Here is a 22,863-nt window from a genome sequence, read left to right on the forward strand (position 1 = left end):
CTTTCTGTGAGAGACAAAATCACCATAAGATGGATGTGCTTTGGGCTTTTCAATCATGTCACCCACCCTACAGTGACCCAAATTTAGGAGGCATTTAGACTCTGGGTGGCTGTTCTGTGACATCTCATCTCTGGGGCCAAGGACCTCCAGCTCTCATGGTTTGACCTCTCGCCTCCCCCTCTTCCCTCATCATGGCCCATTTAGAGAGCCAGGTGTTGGCAGCTCTCTTCCATGAGTCAAGTGGAGACAGGAAGATGAGGCAGGAGCTAGACTTAGCAGTGTGCTCAGCCATGACATTTTCAGGGATAAGTGGACAGAAGTCACTACAGTGGTCATCAACTATCAGCTCTTTTCCACCTGAAGTTCTTGGAAAACACAGCTACTTGGGCATACCACTTCTATGAAGCCAGCCACATTGCATTAGAAAGACGTATTTGTACCAAATAGAAATACCACAGTGACTGTCGCTCCAAAGCCCCAGACCCTCAGGTTACAGTTTCAGAAGGAAGGGTCCGCTCATATTGAGGTTTACCACAGGCTGTGCTGCTCTCCAGGGACAGGGCGACTCCTCTTCCACATTCTTCTTCACCCTCTGGAGGTGAAGCCCATTTATTCTCTGGGATAGTTCTGCCTTCGGTTGGTCCAGTGGTGTCTGAAACTCTTAGAATGAAACCATAGGGTTCGCCTTCTGAAATAGGTACTGATTATTGCCCCTTTAGTAGAGGATGAAAAATCAGAGTCTTCTTTGATTATAATCTCCCATCCTGTTGACCACCTTGGTTCAAGAGCATAGAGAATCATGTGGGTCCCCTTCCAAGTTGAAACGTAACCACTGCCTTTGGGCTTATCCTGGGGTAAGATGGGGGAGGGCCCTGTTTAAAACTACTCTAAGATAGAAAGGCCAACATATTTTACCTTAGCCCAGACCTTCTTCAAAACTCCCTAGATATGTGATTGGGTGTTTGTTTCCCAATGGATTACTCTGCTCATTTCCATATGTCCCTCACGTCCGTTAGTGAAGGCCAGCACAAGATAATCATTAATACCACTCATGAAATTATTCTAGATAAGCTATCAAACCAAACCTTCTTATATTAATAGATGATTCAAACATAATAGCTGAGGGATACTGATATTCTTACTTTAATTAAGTATATGATTATACATCAGCCTATATGCATATTTCTTTACACGTGATGTGGGCCTTCCCAGGTGGCTCAGTGGTAAACAATCTGTCTGCCAATGCAGGAGATGCACGAGATGTGAGTTTGATTCCTGGGTGGAGAAGATGCCCTGGAGGAGGAAATGGCAACCCAACTCCAGTATTCTTGCATGAAGACTCCCCACAGGCAGAGGAGCCTCACGGGCTATAGTCTATGAGACTGCAAAGAGTTGGACACAACTTAGTGACTAAACTACATCACAAATACATGCAACACAAGTACACACATACATTGAGACTTCACAGAGTCTTAGGAAAGTAGAGTTTAGGCTCCGTTTATTATACCAGCTGCAATTTCTCAAATATTCATTATTTCTCCATTTCTCACCCCTCACCCCTACCTCTGGCCCCTTACCTAACAGCACAACTTTACACAAGATGCTTCATGAACTCCACACTTACTGTTTCTGAGATGAGATGAATCAATGTCTGCTCAGTCTCTTGCTGTGAGATCTGCTTCCTACTCCAAGGACAGGAGGGTAGTTACTCCTTACCAGAGACTCAGGGCCCCTCTGCTCGCCCCCTCAGGTACAGACCGGAGGATCCGCTACATGATCAGCAAGGGTGGGAGTGAAGCTCTTCTGCGGACCCTGGTGGAAACAGCCAGGACGGCTTCTCCGGACTATGTCATCCTCCTGCCACTCTTCCGGCTGCTGGCCAAAGTTGGCCTCCGAGGTACCCACACCCCCAGACACAAGGATGGCTGGAAGGGTATCTGGGGATGTTATCATGGGAACGATTTGGGAAGCTTTTATGGGCGAACAGCTCAATGATGATGGCAGGACCCGCCCCACAGGCGAGCACATCCCAGGTACCTGGGGGCTTAGAACTGGACCCAGAGCAGGAATGGACTACCTGGGGCATGAGACATATGGAGGACAGAGAGGAGATATTCCAAGGAGGTTTTCAATCACTTTATTTAAAATTTTTGTTTATTTATTTTTGGCTGCACCGGGTCTTTGTGCTGTGCAGGTTTTTTTCTCTAGTTGCAGCAAGAGGGGCCTGTTCTCTAGTTACAGTGCATGGGCTTCTCATTGCGGTGGCTTTTCTTGTTGCAGAGCATGGGCGCTAGGTGCCCAGGCTCCGTAGTTGTGGTGCATGGGCTTAGTTGCTCCATGGTATGTGGATTCTTCCTAGAGCAGGGCTCGAACCCATGTCTCTCACATTGGCAGGCGGATTCTTAACCGCTGGACCACCAAGGAAGCCCTCCCTAAATCCTCATTGTGTTTAGGGCATGCTCAAATATGTGTGACCTTACTTAAGTAATTAAGTATGCAGAGACTTATGTTTCCAAATAACATAACATTTCTAGGTTCCAGGCAGACATGACTTTTGGGGAGCCTGTTATCTTTTTCTCATTAATAATTTTTTTTGGTCATTTGTTAAGTTTATTAAGGACTTCCCTGCTGACTTGGACAGTAAAGAATCTGCCTGCCATGCAGGATATTGGTGTTCATCCCCTGGGTTGAGACGATCCCCTGGAGAAGGGAACGGTTACCCACTCCAGTATTCTTGCCTGGAGAATTCCATAGATGGAGGAGCCTGGTGGGCTACAGCCCATGGGGTCACAAAGAGTTTGGCACGGATAAGCCATTGCTTAAGACAATTTGTTATTGGAATATAGTTGCTTTACAATGCTGTGTTAGTTTCCGCTGTGTAGCAAAGTGAATTAGCTATACGTCCATATACATATACCACCTCTTTTTCGGGTTTCCTTCCCATCTGGGTCACCGCAGAGCCTTGAGTAGAGTTCCCTGTGCTGTACAGTGGGTTCTCATTAGTTACCTATTTTATACCTAGCATCAATAGCACGTATACATTAATCCCAGTCTCCCAGTTCACCCCACCCCGCCTTTCTGGAAGGACAGTTTTCAGCTCACTAGTGATGTAGTGTTAGAGTCAGTCGCTCAGGCGTGCCCAACTCTTTGTGACCCCATGGACTGCAGCCCACCAGGCTCCTCTGTCCATGGAATTTTCCAGGCAAGGATACTGAAGTGGATAGCCATTTCCTTCTCCAGGGGATCTTCCCAACCCAGGGATCGAACCCGAGTCTCCTGCACTGCAGGCAGATTCTTTACCAACTGAACTACTAGAGAAACCCAAAGAAGTCATATAGAAGTGGTACTTCCCTGGTTGAAGAGAAGAGGAGAGTTTAGAATTCTTTCCACTTACACTCCACACCCGTTTCTCTTTCCACACGGACCCTGAAACACTTCCCTAAAACCCTAGGACTTATTGGAGCACAGTTGAAAAAGCCTCAGCACCCAGGCTGCATGTAAATGTTACAAATTAGTCATAACAGTTAAGCTTTAATTGTGTGCAGTCTTAGACCACAGGGCTTCCCTAGTGGCTTAGATGGTAAAGAATCTGCCTGCAATGCAGGAGACTCAGCTTCAATCTGTGGGTCGGGAAGATCCCCTGGAGAAGGAAATAGCTACCCAGTCCAGTATTCTTGCCTAGAGAATTCCATGGACAGAGAAGTCTGGCGGGCTACAGTTTATGGGGTCACAAAGAGTCAGAGAGAACTGAGCAGCTAACACTAACACTTCATACAGACCACAATCAAGAAGCTCAGTTCCTCTGAATGTTGTGAAGGCAGCAACAGCTGAGGGCACAGGGCTCTGGTGTTACTCGTTCCTTTCAACATTTAAAACTCTGCTTTGAGTCCCTTCAACATTTCACAAACAATGACTGAGACCCAGGCCTCAGCCAGCACCTGCAGGAGCATGTTCCAGACAATACACATAGAATTCCCTCACTGATCACTCAGCAGATATTTACTGCATATCTCCCAGGGCTGTGTACTGTTCCAGGCACATAGGAATGCTACTGTCACCAAGACAGATAAGGGGGTCTGCTCTTGCGGGAATTACAGTCACGTGTGGGAGGGCAGAAAGAGCATAATTGGCTAGATAATAGCAGACGATGATAATTAACTAGGTAGTAACTGGAAGGAAAAGAAAGGGTGATGTTCCTCTGTGATGGTGTAGACAGAGAGAGGTGACATTTGAGCCCAATCTTGAAGGATGAGAAGAAGTCAATGAAACCAAGAGTGGGCTAAGTGAACTCCAGGAAGACAGAAGAAATATGATATACACCCTAAATAGCAGAGGCTGGGGACTCAGACTTGGGTTTTAGGCTTGAAAGTGAAAGTGTTAGTTGTTAGTTGTGTCTGGCTCTTGTGACCCTGTGGACTGTAGCCCGCCAGGGTCCTCTGTCCATGGAATCCTCCAGGAAAGAATACTGGAGTGAGTTGCCATTCTCTTCTTCTGTGAATCTTTCCGATCCAGGGATTGAACCTGGATCTCCTGCATTGCAAGTGGATCCTTTATCATCTAAGCCACCAGGAAAGCCCTGGCTTGATGCTTATTAGCAGTGTGACCTTGTGTGACCTTGGGCAAGTTACCATTGGGCTCTCATTGACAAAATGGGTCTCAGTATGTAATTCTTGGATCACTCACTGTAAGGATTAAGCAAGGTTGTATGTCACCTGCTTTGCATGTAGGGTCAGAGGCTTGACAAATGAGTCATGTAGGTATTATAGGAGAAAGAGATGAACCAGGGAAGTGATTTTCAAGTTATAGACTCCAAATATTACCATTGCCATAATTAAATCACCACTCCCTCTGCCATCAAAGACTATAATCCTCCATGTTAGCATTCAAGCTGTCAGGGGCTGAGCTGAACAGACCAGCAATGAGATTGGCGGCTCATGAATGGAGCTGGGTAGATATCTTTCTTTTCTGATAAAGGGAGTGGGTCATATGAGTTCAGTCATAGTCTCTTTGCTGGTGTCCTTTGGTCCAGAGATAAATATTGGTAATTAAGGTTTAGGATGTTACCTGCTTTACTCATTTCTACCTATGATGAATCTGATAGTGACTGTATTCTTGCTAACACAAACATGATTTGGGCATTGCACTTTGGAAAGGACAGAGATAAATGTGACAGGTGGCATAGTCATTTGTTATCCTGTGAAACCCAGGAGCATAGAATAAAAAGTACTTTCTATTTATTTCTTATGCTTATTCACTATTATTAAAATAATAATGACTCATCCACAAGTCTGAATATCAGGTTTATTTTGATCAATATTTTCGAGAAATCTGGGGAGAAAATTTTATTTTCTGAAATTATGTTTTCACCTTTTATTTTAAAGTCCTCTATCATATAGAATGATGACCTCTTATATACCTATCACTTAGATCGAACCATTGTTAACATTTTATCTTATTTCCTTAACCTATTTATTTTTGTTTGAAATAGTCTAAGGAAAATTAGAGATAGCATTTTACTCCTAAACACATTTAAGTGAATTTTTTGAAGAGAGACATTTTCTTATATAATCATGATACCATAATCACAAATCTAGCAAATTAATAAGACAAGCATATTTATATTCATTCCAATTTCTCTAAAATGTTCCCAGCATGCTTTTTACAGACATGCTCAGGGAAAGATCCAATCAAGGTCCACATACTATATTTGAATTTATGTAACTTGTTTAGTTGCTAAGTTGTGTCTGACTCTTTGCAATTGCCCCTGGACTGTAGCCTACCAGCCTCCTCTGTCCATGGGCTTTCCTAGGCAAGAATACTGGAATGGGTTGCCATTTCCTTCTCCAGGGAATCTTCCCAACCTGGGGATCAAACCCACATCTCCTGCAATGCAGACTGATTCTTCACCACTGAATCACCAGGAAAGCCCAAGTTATGTCACTTAAGTATCCTTGATTCTAAAACTGTCTTAGAGAAATAAATTTATACCCAACTAACATCTAGCTCATGTTTGAGAACAACCAGAAGCATTCTTACATACGGGGGATAAGAGTCATACAACCCACAAGGCTTCATGTAAATAATACTTGAAGAATAATGGTCCGTATGAGTACCCTTGATGGGCTCTTTTGAGCCATCTGGTTCCAATGGAGACATACTTTAGCATTTTCCACTAGATCTGAAAAGTCTCATTGCCATGACAATCCTCTTCCCTCCACCATCTTTGCTGTCCTCTCCCCCACGTAGCATACAACTGTCAGAATTAATGTGCAACACAACTCAGATGGATTGATATGTGTTCACAGATAAAAAGTTTGGACAGAAGGCGCTGGAATTGGAAGCACTTGATGTGACATTGATTCTGGCCAGGAAAAACCTGTGCCACAGCCAGAACCTCCTCCACTGTCTCTGGGCTCTGCGTGTCTTTGCCTCGAGTGGTAAGCAACTCAACTGTGGCTCTCTGGGGTGGCTTCCAGATCTGGGCTGGAGCACCTGGAAACCATTTGGGAGCATGGTTGGAAGGAGGGCTTGGGTGGAGGACAGAGGTAATCCCAACAAGATAAATAAACCATGAGGACCCTCACATTCTAGAGGCTGTAGAGGTGAGAAGTTACTTTTTTGTCTCCTCAGCTGTGGAGAACCTTTTTTTTTCTCCTTTTATTTATTTTTAATTGAAGGATATTTGCTTTACAGTATTGTGTTGGTTTTTGCCAAACATCAGCGTGAATCAGTCATAGGTATACATATGTCCCCTCCCTCTTGAACCTCTATCCCACCTCCCTCCCACCCCAGCCCTCTAGGCTGTTTCAGAGCCCCGGTTTGAGTTTCCTGAGACATACAGCAAATTCCCGTTGGCTGTCTATTTTACACATGGTAATGTATGTTTCCATATTACTCTCTCCATACATGCCACCCTCTCCTCCCCCCGTAGCCCCCCACCCCGTGTCCATAAATCTGTCTCTATGTCAGTGTCCCTGGAGAGCTCTTGAATCAGTTCTTGAAATGAGAGGTCCATCACGTCTTCCCTTGGGAGCTACTCGTTTTAGCACTCTACATCTCTCTGTCAGTACTACAAGGCGAAAAAGACCTATTCCAGGGGAAGGCAGACTTTATTGAGTCCTTACATCCAAGGCACAGTGCAATGTGTTACAGCTGTCAAGAACAGCCCTCACATCACAAATCTCTCCACTATGTCCCTGAAGTCACGCATAGATCATGACATCCTTTACCCAAGTTTATCTCCCATTGTGTCTTAACATGGTCCTTCAGGTAATTTGATATATCATAGCAGAAGTGTTGATGTTATTTGCCATCTCCTAATTTGGATTATTTCTGAGTATTGTTAACAATCCTGTATGTAGACTTAGCGTCTGGTAGCTAAGAAGAGGAAAAGGAAGCTTAGAAGAGTGAAGAAATTGCTTGAGTTCACACAGGTAAGCCATGAGGGCTGAGTTTCTAACTGCAAAAGTCATGTTTATTCTACTCTCCACACAGAGACAGTTCTTATTAATAGATTAGATTCTGTACCACCTATTTCAGTATAATGAACATAGATTTTATTTCTCTTTTCTAAGCTCCTTTCCTGCAGAAAGAAAGTCGCAATTATTTAGATATAATACTCTCTAGAGGAAAGAACGTGAGCTTAGAGCCAAGAAGACCTGAGCTTGACTCTGATTTCATTTCTTAAGAGTCATATGACATGGGCACTTAACTTGTTTAACCTCAGTTTCTTCCTTTGTAAAGTCAGAGTTGTAATAAGACCTCATAGACTTGGTGGATGGGTAAGTAGGATCATGTTCAGGGGTAAGCCTCATCACACAACAGTTGTTAAGTCAATGTTTTGCTTCTCTGCTTTCCCCTTTTCCCTCAGTCCTTTGAGATAATAGGAAGCATGCCCATACAGGGAATTAAAAGGTGACATTTTCTGTAACCATCCTCAGAACTACCAAAGTAGTAGGGACATGTTTCATTGGTTGATTTCAGGAATAAGTGTGGTATGTACCTGTGTGTATGTGTCTTTGTGTGCTCAGTCACTCAGTTATGTCTGACTCTTTGGACTGTGACTCACCAGGCTCCTCTGTCCATGGAATTCTCCAGGCGAGAATACCGGAGTGCATTGCTATTCCCTACTCCAGGAGGTCTTCCTGACCCAGGGATTGAACCCTCATCTTACCACTGAACCACCTTGGAAGTGAATAAGCATGGAGGACCCATCCAAAGACAATATTTCTAGGGAATAATGAGATAGATGCTTGACTCTGTGTTCATAGATAGAATCTTCATTCACATTTGTATATATTGACCAGATAATCAGACAATATTTCAGAGAGGTTAAAATAATCTATCCAAATCAATCTCTAAAAAAAGGAAATTCTAAGTGAGAGGCTATGGCTTTGCATAAAGGACAATTCTTGTTGATGAGTAGGCAGGAGGTATGTCATTCCCATTTGGAGCTTGCCAACAGCATGAGATTGGTGATATCTTATTTTGGTTTTGTAGCAGGGGTTCCCAATCTCTGGAATCTAATGCCTGATGGTCTGAGGTGGAGCTGGTGTAATAATAATAGAAATAAAGTGCACAATAAATGTAATGCACTCAAATCATCCCCAAACCACCCCCCACTCCAGTCTGTTGAGAAATTATCTTCCACAAAATTGGTACCTGGTGCTGAAAAGGTTGGGGACCACTGTTGTAAAGAATAGTTAAACTGAATAACCTACTCTCATTATATACATTGATTATAGAGATCTGGAAGAATTCCTTTAGCAGGGAGCTCTGAAAAATGCTGAGATTTGCCTATGGATATGAAGAAGTGGCCATTTGTCTCCTATTCCAAGACAACATTTACTATACAAACTATTTCATAAGATATTTTTAAAAACATATGATCAGTCTCTATACATCAAGTTTACTGATGAGAGGCAAGCAGAGTTCATGAAGCCCATGGATTTCTGTCTCTTTGGTGAATTGTTAGCCACTATCGAATGTTCCAGCAAGTTTTCTAAACAGCTCCTATCTGCAAAAGAAGTTGGCTGGACCCAGAATGGCTCTGTGACAGCCAGCGAACCCTTCAGCAGCTTTCACATGGCCAATGGGGATGTTTATAGACCTGCCAGAGGTCTAACCTTGGGCAGTCATCCAGCCTGGAAGAACTTAGTGAGGATTTTTTATTGTTATTCTCTCTCAATTCCAAGTTGAAAGCCTTCCATGCTAGAATTCACGCTCTTAAAACTATTTCCTCCCTAACTGTATTTAATGCTAGAGTTTTGCTGAATTATTTGCCAGGAGTTTACTCCAGCATGTTTTCCCAATTTAGAAGTACAGACTGAGTAGCCTTTGGAGGGAAGATTGATGGACAGAACTCGGATGCCAAATTCTTGAATTTTGATCCAGGCAGTGACTGCCTGTGCTAGCCTCAGGAGGAATGGATGCATAGTGGACGTTCCAGGAATATGCACTTCTCGTGGTAACTAAGACATCAGCCTCAGTCTCTCTCTGGTGGACTGTACTGGGATGAACTATATTAGAGACTCCAGTTTTCCATTTTTTTCTCCTTTCCTGAGGCTTGGAGCAAGCCAGGATAAGCCTCCCTTGATTCTCTCTCTCTGCTTCTCCATGAGCCCCTTGCAACCATTCATATTTCCTGGAACAAAGCTGGCCCAAAGCACAAGGCACGAGGTCTCTGTTTTAGTATGTTATGAAAATGGGGCGCAGCTGCTTGCCACTCAAAGCCATTAAAGAGACCAGGTTGGCAGAAAGGAAAGTTTGCTTTATTCTGGATGCTGGCAACCAGAGGGGTAGGGTAGATGCCCATCCAACGATGGACTCCGTGCCCTCCTCCACACCTCCCACCCTGACAATCGGGGTGAAGGGCTTTTATAGGCTGAGGGAGGGACCTACATGCAGAAACACCACAGGTGGCTCTCACAGCCATCCTGAAACTGGTCATCAGTGGTCCCACCAGTGTCATCTTGATTGTTTTAAGTACAGTTAATCTTTAGTTCCAGGTTCGGTTTGTTTCCACTTTTTTGAGGCCAACTATGGGAATTGTGGAAGCTTATGTCATGGCTACAGTCTGGTCATCATGTACTTAACTTCTTCCACCTGGTGGGAGTTTCAGTATCTACAAGACAGCTTACAGGATATGGCTAACTATATTATCATCAGCTCTTAAGAAGGAACGAAAAGTCCTTGACTTTGCTTATTGACTGAACTACTATTATTTGGTTTCCTTTGATAGTTCTACGTTGCTTCTGCATTTTCTCACTTTTCTGATTAAACTTTTTCTTTGGTTAAAATTTTTCCATAGACAGAAGTCGGGGGTGGGGGGTGGTGGACAAGGACCATAGGATCCTGCTCTGTTTCACTACAACAGTGCAGTAAAGGAAAAAAAAAAAGAGTCACACCTTGGAAGATAACCTTCTTTCCTTCTCCTAACTGAACATTTTGCCCCCAGCCAAACGGATTCCATTTTGTATCCTGTAGATTCCTCTTATTTTTTGATGTGACCAGAGCTCTTCCTAAAGTGAACTGAGTGGAATGAGGTGCTGGAGATATTGTGGAGAGGCTGGAGCATCATTGAAGATGAGAGTGGCATTTTTGTATCCAAAATACTTACCTGAAGCCACCAGGTTGGCCACATACTCCTTTGAGTCTCTTTCTCTTATTCAGAGTTCTCACTATGTTTCTCTAACCATCCACTTGGACAAAAAAGCAAAGATTTCTGATAATTACCTCTGAGCAGGACCAACTAATGGATAGAAGCATAGTCAAGCCATAGCCTCAGTGTTGGGAGATCCAAATGCAAAGTTTTAGGAGAATTTGGAATTGGCATGGAACAGAAAGGGTGCTATCTTTTTTATTAAGTTGTTCCTTAAAGTTTTAAAGAAGTGAATCCAAGTTGTACTGACCCTTAACCCATCCACTTACGACTTTTCTTCATTGTAAACTCTCCAAACAGCAAAATGTATCCAAGGAAGTGTTTCTTAGATGCTGCCTGTGTGTGTGTGTGTGTGCGCGCGTGCACGCACATGTGTGTGAATGTCATTTTGTCTGTGTGTGCATGCATATATGTGTGCATGCATGTATGTATCATATGGGAAGTTGGTAGTGGGTGAAACAGCTTGATCTGAAGTTTCCAGAAAGCCAAAAATCTACTTACAGAGAAATCTTCTGCTCAGCAATTACCTTGACTATTCCTGTTAAAAATACAATGGATTCCACATATATGCATTAATACACAATATTTGTTTTTTCTCATTCTGACTTACTTCAGTCTGGATACCAAGGGGGAAGAGGGGGTGGGATGGATTGGGACATTTGGATGGGCATATATACACTGCTGTGTATACGACAGATATCTAATGAAAACTGATAGTACAGCACAGGGAACTCTACTCAATACTCTGTGGTAACCTGAAGGGGAAGGAAACCCAAGGAAGAGGGGATATATGTATACACGTGGCTGATTCACTTTGCTGTATAGTAGAAACCAACTCAACATTGTAAAGTAACTATACCGCCCGCCCCTGAATACAGTGGTGTAGGGCAATGGGCCACCGGAAAATGAAAAACATAATTTCATGGCTTGGGCCCCCTTTGAGAAAAAGATAGTATGGGAAGATAATGTGTGCTTTTCAGGTGTCTTTAACTTCCAAGCCAGGGATGAAAGACCATAGACTTTCTCTACTTTTAAGTTGCCTTTAGTAGGAAAGGTAACGGACCTCATCTTTCTTTTGGGCTCAGTCTGTGATGCTGAAAATAATGCTTGGTCCAGACGGGTCAGTAACTAGTGCGCTGTTGTTTTTCTCAGTCACCACAGGAGCCATGCTGGGGATTAACGGAGCGATGGAACTGCTTCTCAAGGTCATCACCCCTTACACCCAGAAGCACACCCAAGTGATCAGGTACTGAGCACTTTTTGGTCCTTTTTCCCCCTTTGCGTACCTACAGAGATGGGGATGGCAAAGATATTCTAATGACGTGGCTATGACGTCCGCCTTAGACATGGTACAGTGACCTTCTCCTGTGTCAACTCCCATCCATCTCCACCTGTGCACCCCTTCCTCTGATTGTCAAAACAAACCTGAATAGATGTGATATAATGGGTATGACACTATCCTCATTCTCGGATGAGGAAACTCAAATGTGGAGAGAGTCCCCAAGATCACAATGCCAGGAAAAGGCAGAATTGGGATTTGAATTCAGCCTGATCTGTCTGACTCAAAAGTCCTTTTTTTTAACCTGAAGCCTTCAGGTATCTCTTTCAATCACAGCAACTCTACCATGATGAGTACAGCCCTTTAAAAACAGTCCAGAAAGGACAGGGAAATGAAATGTTCTCAGGGTCTCTGAAGAGATGGCCAGTTAAATCTCGGATATGAAATTCTGGTTGCGTGCTAGCTTTGAGATGTGCTTTTATGATTGGGAAGTGAAACTGCCTGTTCTCCCCGGTCCTGCCTGCTGGAATGGAGTGAATCACAAACTGAAAAAAAGGGAGATGGTCAGACACGCCGGCTTTAGAGATATTCAGAAACATTAAGATCCATCATTTATGGGAGTGACTCAGCAAGGACCTTGAAAGAATATTAGAAAAAATTCAGCCAATTTCTAAGATAGATGGGGTCATTTGGCAAAGGAGCATTTCCATGCCCAGCCATGATATTTTCTGCATCCCAGCATCAATCTTCACCTCATCTTCTACCTGATTATTTTTCTCTTGGGTCACCACACTAATGCCATTATCATCCATTCTCACCTGCATCTCTCTTCACCAGCAATTCCTAGAGTGAAAAGCATCATATCTCAGTCAAAAAAAAATTACTCATCAGATATATTGAGAAGTACTGGGTTAAACAAAGTTAGGTACATTTCCTTACTCTAAGACTTCTCAGAGGTTTTGTAAAGCCAACACATATTCAGAGTATTCAAGATGGGTATGTAGTGTATTCATTGTTCTTTAGTTGCTCAGTCATGTCTGACTGTTTGCGACCCCATGGGTTGCAGCCCACCAGGGTCTTGTCCATGGGACTTCCCAGGCAAGAATACTGGAGTGAAGTGCCATTTCCTTCTCCAGGGGGTCTTCCCAACCCAGGGATCAAACCCGAGTCTCCTGTATTGGCAGGCAGATTCTTTACCACTGAGTCACCAGGGAAACTTCCAGGTAGTATATACCCTTTTCTAAAACTGATTTGGCTAGGGATCCATTTTTGTTTGGAGACCATCTCTTTTTTGAGAGTCTGTGTGGCATGTACCTCATTTGAAAAATCTCTGAAGTGCAAATGTATTGCAAAATGAAATTCAACTAAATTCTATCAAAGGATCCTCATTTAGTTAAGTACAAAACTTTAGTCTCAAGCTCAGTGACAAATTATTAACTTTCTTGATTTCTCTGTAATTATTGAATACATTTTATTTCCCTCTTAAACTTCATTATTCAATTTGAATATATTTGATTTGGATATTTCGGTTTTTATCATGGTTTGTAGGCCTTTGCTGCTGACATATGCAGTCTTAATGTGGCCTTTGGTCAATAATCCATGAACTGTATCTTTTTGCCTTATTCACCAGAACTCTTTTTTTTTCCCCTTTCCTTTTAAAGATTGTTTTAGTTTTTTATTTTGATGTGGACCATTTTTAAAGTCCTTATTGAAATTTTTGCAATATTGCTTCTGTTTTGTTTTGATTTTTTGACTGCGTGACATGTGGGATCTTGGTTCCCTGACCAGGGATCAAACTTCCACCCCTGCGCTTGGAGGTGAAAGTTTAACCACTGGACAACCAGGGTAGGCCCCTCTAAACTGCTGTTGTCTCCATGCATCTCTTTGACAGCTCAGGGATATTTGGTACTTATCCTATATCATGTGAAAGTCTAGCAGCGTCTCCTGGGCCCACCCACATACCAGTACCCCTCAGTGCTCACTTGGGTACCATGTTGTTTAGAGAGCTTCTCTAGGCAAGTCCTCCCTGGCTTCCCTAGGCCCCTGGCCCTTCCTGTATGGGATCCTGATAGTTTTATATCAAACTGGGGGGTGGGGAGTAAACAGCAAAGCCCCGAAGCCCCCTTCTCAGAGACTATGCTTGTTGCCCTCTCTACTGATCTTTTTCTCCTGCAGAAGGAGTAGAATTCAAGCACAGATCCAATCAAGGTGTGTAGAAAAATGGGAAAGCAACCCCAGGGATTAACAGTGGTGGATGTTTCCAATGACACGGACTTTTCAGGGACCTTGGCCTATTCCTGCATTTCTGGCCTGTTCTGTAAAAGTTAGACAAAATGATTCCCCTTCTTGATCCAAATGCCAAATTAAAACCAAACCTCCATAGAGGAGAGGCTTTTTCACCAGCCATTTCAATAGAGCTGTCATTGCCATGGTGTTTATTATGTGCTCTGCCCCGTGCTAAGCTCTTAGCATGCATTATCTCACTTGATCCTTTCCTCTTAGAGGCAGGTGCTAGTACTGCCCCCAATTTTAACAGGGGGGAAAAAAAAGGAAGCTGAAAGAAATTAAGTAACATGCTGGGATTTAAGTGAAAGAGCTGGAATTTAAACCCTGTCTGATACATGAGCCTTTGCTCTTAAACCACCATCGTCGTATCTTACACAGCCTGTTTCCAGCATGTGATTTCTAAAACCACCATAGGTAAGACAATCATAAGCATTTAACGTTTGTTTAAATTTCAGTGACCCTCTAAACTCATGGACCAATTTGCTTAATGATAGGGGAGCCTTTCTCTTCCGTTGAGTGACTATTTCCTCTCAAAGGCTAAATAAAGGTCTGTTCCCTCTGCTTTTGAATTCTTTCTCAAGGCTGCCTCGTTTTCTGCCTTACCTCCAGCCTCCAGCAGCACAATAAGAAGAAAGGTGCTAAAATGAGAAGACCTGCCTTATAGCCTTCCTTCTACCTGATTCCTCGGCGAGTCCTTTATCCTTTCTTAACTCTCACATTTATCAAAGTGTGAATATCAAGTCCTACCTCCTAGGTTTGTTGTGGGCATTAAGAAGGAAGGTGCCAAAAATCTCAGAAGCTTTGCTGGGCCTTAATGTTGTTCCTCGTTAGGAATATAAATGCAATTGGATACGTGGCTGCCTGCTTCAGATCAGTCAGCAAAGCTAGAGGCAAACATGCAGATGGGAGGTTTCTGCCATCACTCACCTTCTCCCATGAACTCCGTGTCCCAAATAGTAACTAAGGCATACCCCAGTGGGTTCTACTCAAGTCCACTGGGATGCTAGAACCCGGGGGTTTGAAAGGGTCTTCCAGGGATGCAGTAACATGTCAGGGGGTCCGAATAGCTCTACTGAGGGTCATCTTGCAAGTGCTGGCAAGCTCCGGGAGAGTTATTCTCAGATGCCTCAGCGAGAACAGATGCTCAGCGTTGTTTCTGTGACTCCTCCCTGCCCTGGAGATTAAACCTGCCCTATTTCTCCAGTGCAAACCTAAAATTAGTTATGCAGCTGTCCTCCAATAAAACCCTGTCTCCAGATAGTACTCAGGGGGAGATTTACGACAGAGGCACAAGCTGCACACCTTCTAGAGAGAAGGGGCATGCCGAGCAATGTCACTCACCCCCTGTGGCCTCGTGCCAACCCTCCCTCCCAGAGGAGGAGGCTGCTCCAGGCCTCCCTCACTTCCCAAATACCCTCCATGCTGCCAGGGTCTGAGGGCCAGAGATTTGTGTCAGCTTGACCCTGTTTCCTCCTGACCGTCGCTTTACTCTGAGCCATTTTTAATCAGACCTAGATGGCTCCTCTAGCCCTCCAGTTGGCCTTCCCCAACTTCAAAGCAATTAAGAATGTGTCCTGGGAGATTTCTCTGGTGGTCCAGTGGTTAAGACTGCATGCTTCCGATGCAGGGGGTCAGGGAACTAAGATTGCACAAGCCATGCAGCGTGGCCAGTACGTGCGTGTGTGTTCATTTGCTAAATTGTGCCTGACTCTTTGTGAGCCCGTGGACTGTAGCTCGCCAGACTCCTCTGTCCTTGGGATTCTCCAGGCAAGAATACTGGAGTGGGTTGCCGTTTCTTTCTCCAGGGGTTCTTCCTGATCCAGGGGTGGAACCTGCATCTCCTGCATTGGCAGGTGGATTCTTTACTGCTGAATCACCTGAGAAGCCCATATATATGTGCATGTGTGTGTTAAGAAATATATATATAAATTTAAAAAAGCCAATATATCCTGATCTCCATCTCCTTCCTTACCTTTCAGTCCCCCTCTCATCTCTCTAGTCAGATACCCCTACACGTGGATTCCCTGTCCCGCTCTGGATCTTTTCCTCAGGTGTTTCCTTCCCTCTGGAAGGGCATCACGGTCTTATTGAATGGAAGAAACTCCCCCCACTTTTCAGGCACCTCATGGGAAGGAATTTTCCCTCCTCCAGCGCTTTGTTCACATTTTCCTTTAACACATATCAGATTTGACTCCCGTGTTGGCTTTTCCGGTGCCTCAGTGGTGAAGAATCCACCTGTCGTGCAGGAGAGGCAGGAGAGGTGGGTTTGATCCCTGGGTGGGGAAGTTCTCCTGGAGAAGGAAATGGCAACCCACTCCAGCATTCTTGCCTGGGAAATCCCAGGGTCAGAGGAGCCTGGTGGGCTATAGTCTGTAGGGACGCAAAGAGTTAGACACAACTGGAATGACTGAGCACGCACACACATGTTTGTGTGTCTTCTCTCTCCTCGAAATTCTCAACCTTCTGAAGGTAGAAGTCAAATTATATTTATTTTGCTGTTCTCCATTGGCCCAACCCAAGTGCCCAGACCATGGTAGACTCCTAATTCAAAAGAACTTCATCAAGTAAAAAAATGTATATATATTTTGAATAACCTATCTGATGATTAATAAAAGCCAACATTTACTGAGTGGGTGCTATTTTGTGTGTGTGTATTCAGTTGTGTCTGACTCTTTGTGACCCCCTGGACTGGATAGACCACTAGGCTCCTCTTTCTATGGAATTTTCATGCAAGAATACTGGAGCAGGTTGCCATTTCCTCCTTCAGGGGATCTTCCCGACCCAAGGATCAAACCTGCATCTCTTGCATTGGCAGGCGGATTCTTTATCGCTGGGCCACCTGGGAAAGCCCGGGTGCTATTGTAGGTATTTCCTATTTATTATCTTATTCCTTGTTACCAAGAACTTCACATGTGAGGTTCTATCATGTCTAAACATGTCTGGGAAATGATGTGGTAGATCTCCCTGAAGTCTCTTGTGTGAGAGACTGAGGTGCCTGGAGGGAGAGGAATCGTGTGAAAAGAATGAAAGGCAGCAACTGTCAGCTTGAGAGAGAAGAGAGTCTCACTGGAGGGAAGGCGCACATGGCATCTTTTATCTCTTCCTTAGATTTGTCTAGAGGATTGCCCGAGGTTGGCAGAAGAGAAAGATCTGAGTTTGAGGGGACGTGACAGGCAGCATTCACATTTAGACTTCGCTTCCTATTTGAGACAGAGCTAGGCTTCCAGTATTTGGTTTGATAATCCATTCAGCTGGAATTTATGGGGCTTTAGAATTTATGGGGGAGCTTTTTATAGAATGGTGGTGGGGGGGGGCAGGAATGACACAAGGCCAGGGTGAGCTCGCTCTCACTAGCCAGTTCTCCTGTGAACAAGTTTGTTTATCTGCACCAGAGCTCTCTTTGAGCTTTCCAAATTTGCTAAGTAGGAAAATTTATTGCAGCAAAGATGGACTGCTGGTCTGGCTCACCTTATGACCTTAGAAGAATCTGTGTTTGGTCCATGTCGCAACTCCTCCTGTACCTTTGTGCCCTCATTTCTAGGGTGGACCTATGGTTCTGTAAAAACAATGGCAATTTCTGCTGTTAGCATCAGTTTATCTTTCAGGACTTCAAACTCTGTTGACCTCTCTTGCCTTAAAAACCTCAGTGTATGGGACTTCCCTGGCAGTCCAGTGGTTAAGACTTTGCCTTGCCATGCAAGGATTGCAGGTTCATCCCTGGTCGAGGAATTAAGATCCCACATGCCTTGTGGCCAAAAAAAAAAAAAAAAAAAAAAAATGAAAAGGCCAAAATCATTCACTTGAAATTTCTCTGGAGCTTTCCCAAGAAGTCAGGAGGTCTGGAAATGTGTTGTTCAGGACCCTGCTGGTCTAACCCTCACCGAGGACGTTTTCAATATTCCCATCACATTCATGTCCTCTCAGGCTTTCTGCAGGGTTCTCATGTTATAATTGATGCTCTTCAGGCTCAGGAGTTCCTGCTGCTGCTGCTAAGTCGCTTCAGTCATGTCCGACTCTGCGCGACCCCATAGACGCAGCCCGCCAGGCTCCTCCGTCCCTGGGATTCTCCAGGCAAGAACACTGGAGTGGGTTGCCATTTCCTTTTCCAATGCGTGAAAGTGAAAAGTGAAAGTGAAGTCGCTCAGTTGTGCCTCACTCCTAGCGACCCCATGGCCTGCAGCCTACCAGGCCCCTCTGTCCGTGGGATTTTCCAGGCAAGAGTACTGGAGTGGGTTGCCATTGCCTTCTCTGCAAGAGTTCCTAGGGGCCTAGAATTCTATGGGGCCACAGTGTTCAGAGGCCATATGCTTCACCTGGACTCCAACACTCTGACAAGAGGAGAAGATGAATGTGTTGGGTCTTTATCAAGCCTCATAAGCAAATTCTTCAGCTTAGCCTCTTGTTGTCTGTGCTTAGAATAGTTTTAGGTGATCTTCTCCCTTCAAAGGCCTGATCTCACAGCATCTCTGGCATTTGAGCTTTGCCTGAGTGCAGGATTACTAGGCATTGCTTCACGGGCAGTTCTTTATGATGATTTCATCTTCAATTTACGAGCTCTAAAAAATGTCCCTCTCCTCCTTTCCCTCCTTGCAAAATTCCTACATTTTTTTTTTTTTTTTTTTTGCAGACCCAGACCTTCTGGAATTTGTCCAAGTATCCTACCATTCCACTTTTCAGAGTAGCTGACAGATGAGTGGAGACTCAACCAAAGCTCATGGGTTGCCTGAGATCATGAGCGATTCAGTGACTCAGCTACTTTGTCACTGAGACAGACAAGCAAATTTTCCTGTTTTTCAAAATAGCTACTGAATTTCTCCCTCGGTGTTCCTTTCCCCCTTACTCTCCCATGAATGGCTTTGTGGCTTTTGCTGTTCTCGGTTTAATATAATTAAGACTCTGTGGTTTCCAGGGTTCAGGCTCACATGGCTGGTTTCAGAAAATGTGTGCTCCAGATCACTTAGACTCAAATACCCTGGAACAGGAACAAAAAAATTCCAACCCAGCCCTACAAGTGCTTCTATTGGGAATGGGCCACACAGGCTCAACTTACTGACAGAGTGATTAGTGCCTTTGCCACCTGACTCCAAGCCTGTAGCTGATCATGGAATGAATAGTTTCCTACATGTATTAAAACCTTGGTGACTAGGTTTGTTGGTTGAAATCCCTCTCGTCTTTTTGGGAAGCCAGTGATCTCTCCCTGATTAGGGCCAGTTGTAGACATTCAAGTCATAGGATCTAAAGTTGGAAGTTCCTTAAGGACCTGCTGGTCCAATTCCTTTGTTTTAAGATGAGGTGGCTAAAACCCAAAGAGGTCAAACTCAGCCTTCCATCCTGATGTCAAGACTCTGTCTGCTTCTCTAAGATCTGCTACTGTGTAATACAAATCAAACCTGCCCCGAACTAGGACTTTTAATATTTATTTGAGAACATTGTAAGTGTCTATCTTGATTCTAGATAGGAGGGTTTGAAAATAGCAGAAGGTGAACTCTGTCTTCAAATTATGGGAACCATAGAAGTACAGTGTGGGAGGAATTTCCTGACCCCAGTGCTGGGCTTGTGAAATGGACTGACTTCCTATTTTGTGGAAATGTCCTCATCATGCCTTTATCCTTAGAGCTGAGCCAGAAAGCCCTCTCTTGTGGGTCTGGATCCTTAGGAGGCTCAGGACTTTGGAGAGCCTACCTAGAAATGTGTCAAGTCCTCCTCTGGGCCTGAGATGGGCTTGGGTTGGCTGTGCCTCCACAGGGTTCCTAGTCTGTTTCTCCCTCCTAGACACCCTGATACTTGAGTGAGGTGAATTGGATACCTTGAGGAGGAGGAGCTCTAAAATACATGCATATGGGGTTGTCCAGGGATGCCATGGCCAGTCCTTGGTTCAGGGAAGATGATCTGGCAAGGAGAGCTCTCCTGTGGTGTGGTATTTTGTCTCAGCATGACGTGAGATGGGGCAGATGGAATATTGGTAACGTGCTGATTTTGGGTGCGTCCAGCTGCTTGTATAGAAAGAGGCTCCAAAGCAAAACAGAATAAAACTTGCTGGGCCTGTGTACCTGGGATGGTCCTACATGCCCCCTTGGCTCTGTGAGGGTTCTCTACAGACACTCCATTCCCATCTTTATGTGCTGAAACCTGTTCTGCCCATACCTTTTCATGGATCTGGGCTTCCCAGGTGGCACTAACAGTAAAGAACCCACTGGCCAATGCAGGAGACATAAGAGATGTGGGTTCCATCCCTGAGAAGATCCCCTGGAGGAGGAAATGGCAACCCACCCCTGTATTCTTGCCTGGAGAATCCCATGGATAGAAGAGCCTGGTGGGTTACCATCCATGGGGGTCACAGAAGAGTCAGACAGGGCTGAATGACAAAGCACGTGTGCTTTGTGGATTTGCTCCCATTTCCCCTCTGGAGTTTGGAGGCAGACTCTTAGGAATTTTTACTTTCTATAGATATTAATCTTCTAGCCTAGGCTGAATGAGCAAGGAGCTTTTGCAAAGAAATTTGTTTCTTTCTGTAAATCATGACTTACTCGCAGTACTATAACTGCTTTCAAATATGTGGGTGAGGGGCTTCGAAGAACTGATGGGAAGTTCAGAAAGACCTGTATCAGGAGAGACTCTTCTGACCTTTGCCTTTTGCTTTGAGGGAAGAGTTGCTTTTATTTTAAGTACAATTTATTGGCTTGGCCATGCCAGGTCTCAGTGGTGGCGTGTGGGGTCTTTAGTTGTGGCATGTGGGATCTAGTTCCCTGACCAGGGATCGAACCTGGGTCCCCTGCATGAGGAGCGCAGAGTCTTAGCCACTGAACCATCAGGGAAGTCCTGAAGGAAGAGATGCTTCTAATAGGCCATTACCAGATTCTTCAGGGGTTGATTCCATGCTCAGGGGAATTATGAGGCATATGTGTGAAGGGAGCACATTCTGCTTTCCCTATGGGGCCGTGAGTGGGTGCTGGGTCTGGGATATGTTTATTAAGCAGAGACAGGCCAACTCAATTAGCTGAAAAGCGAAGGTCAAAAGAAATCTATTAAGCAGATGTGTAGCCTTCTATAGCGAGCTTCTTTAAAGAATTTACACAGAGACTGCAGGATGGGAACAGATTGGAGAGTTTCTAAGTTCAGTTATAGTGCCATTTTAATATTAGATCACATGTGATCATTAATTATATTTAGAAGAGCCAATGAGAAGAATGACTAGAAAACAGTTGTCTGCCATTTCAAAGAAGTTAATTATTAAAAAATTAGGTTTAAATTTCAAAAGGTAGATAGTAGGTATTCAATAAATGCCATCAGAATAGATGAACAGTGTTGTTTGTGATGTACTCTCTTAACCATTTATTCCTTCAATAAGTGTCTTTGAAATTTACTATTTGTGGAGATGTGTGGACTTTGAGATGAAAATATATAGCCCTTGTGTTTTAGGGAGCTTACAGATACATGCACAATATGATAATATAATGGCAGGATGTTCAAAGAAGGAGGATGTTAGTCTACCCAGGAACTGCCAAGGAAGAATTCACTAAAAAAGGCAGCTTTTGATTTGAAATAGGAAAGGATTTTCAAAGTTGTTAAGGTTATAAAAGAAGAACCCTCCAGGCAGAGGCAGAAGCAAGTGCGAAAACAACAACAAAAGAAGAAAAAACAAGAAAAGATGGTGATTCATATATGACTGGGGTATATTGCAAGAGAATAGGGCCAGGGAGCCTACCCCAGTTGTTTTGGAGCACTTCAATATCTTAATAGCAATAAAAGAATGGAAATACATAATTCACAAAGAGGAAATAGAAAAACCAATAATCCCATGAAAATATTCAACTTGCTAATAATCACGGACACACAATTTATATCAGGATACCAATTTCATAAGTCAGAGTGGCAAATATTTAGAAAAATAATATTCTTGGTGAGGATTCAAAAGATGAACTCTCATATATGCTGTTAGGAATGTAGATTGATAAAATCTTCCTGAAGACAATGGGATGGTGTACATCAGGTGTCTTTTTTGTCACGTTCCCATTCCTTAAACTAATTTTTTCTCTTCTTGAAATTTGTCCAGAATATCATTGAGAAAGGTGGATGAATATTTGTGTACAAAAATATCAATCATGATATTATTTATAATTGGAAATATTGTAAACAAAAAAGTTTGATAACATGGGACACATTTATACACATGATACATTTATACATCATAATATCATGTGGCAACACTAAAAAAATAGATTAGGAATACTGTTTGCCAGTGGTATGAGCTTATGATAAAATATTGATCACAAAAAATAAGGTTCAAAATTCAGTATGATCTCAACTATATAAAAGAACATGCATACAACTTCTGTTCCCAAGATGGAAGAACTGAGATCAGATTAATCTTCCCATCTGAAAAAAACTACAGATAAAATATAGTTAAAAATTATTTTAGAAGATTTAATTGACATCAGGCAATGAAGAACAGTGATCCATGGGAGTTGTTGTTCAGTAGCTCAGTCATGTCTGACTCTTCGTGACCCCATGTCCTATAGCCCACCAGGCCCCTCTGTCCATGAAATTCTCCAGGCAAGAATATTGGAGTGGGTTGCCATTCCCTTCTTCAGGGGTCTTCCCAGCCCAGGGATTGAACCCTCATCTCCTGCATGGCAGG

The 22,863-nt window shown here is 43.7% G+C and overlaps 1 protein-coding gene and 1 non-coding gene across 2 annotated transcripts in view; one reads left to right on the forward strand and one right to left on the reverse strand.

Annotated features, from left to right (window-relative positions):
* Positions 1-22,863, forward strand: part of AGBL1 (AGBL carboxypeptidase 1) — an 836,354-nt gene that overhangs the window by 20,286 nt on the left and 793,205 nt on the right. The window contains exons 4-6 of the mRNA XM_061159751.1: positions 1,751-1,897; positions 6,306-6,437; positions 11,813-11,906. Of these exons, the coding sequence (XP_061015734.1) occupies positions 1,751-1,897; positions 6,306-6,437; positions 11,813-11,906 (373 nt within the window). The remainder of the gene's footprint in view (positions 1-1,750; positions 1,898-6,305; positions 6,438-11,812; positions 11,907-22,863) is intronic.
* On the reverse strand, positions 20,968-21,040 carry TRNAR-CCU (transfer RNA arginine (anticodon CCU)). Its single transcript has one exon. It is a non-coding gene; the product is annotated as a tRNA-Arg (tRNA).

Source organism: Dama dama, chromosome 13, assembly GCF_033118175.1.
Source record: "Dama dama isolate Ldn47 chromosome 13, ASM3311817v1, whole genome shotgun sequence".
In the NCBI taxonomy this organism is placed as follows: domain Eukaryota; kingdom Metazoa; phylum Chordata; class Mammalia; order Artiodactyla; family Cervidae; genus Dama; species Dama dama.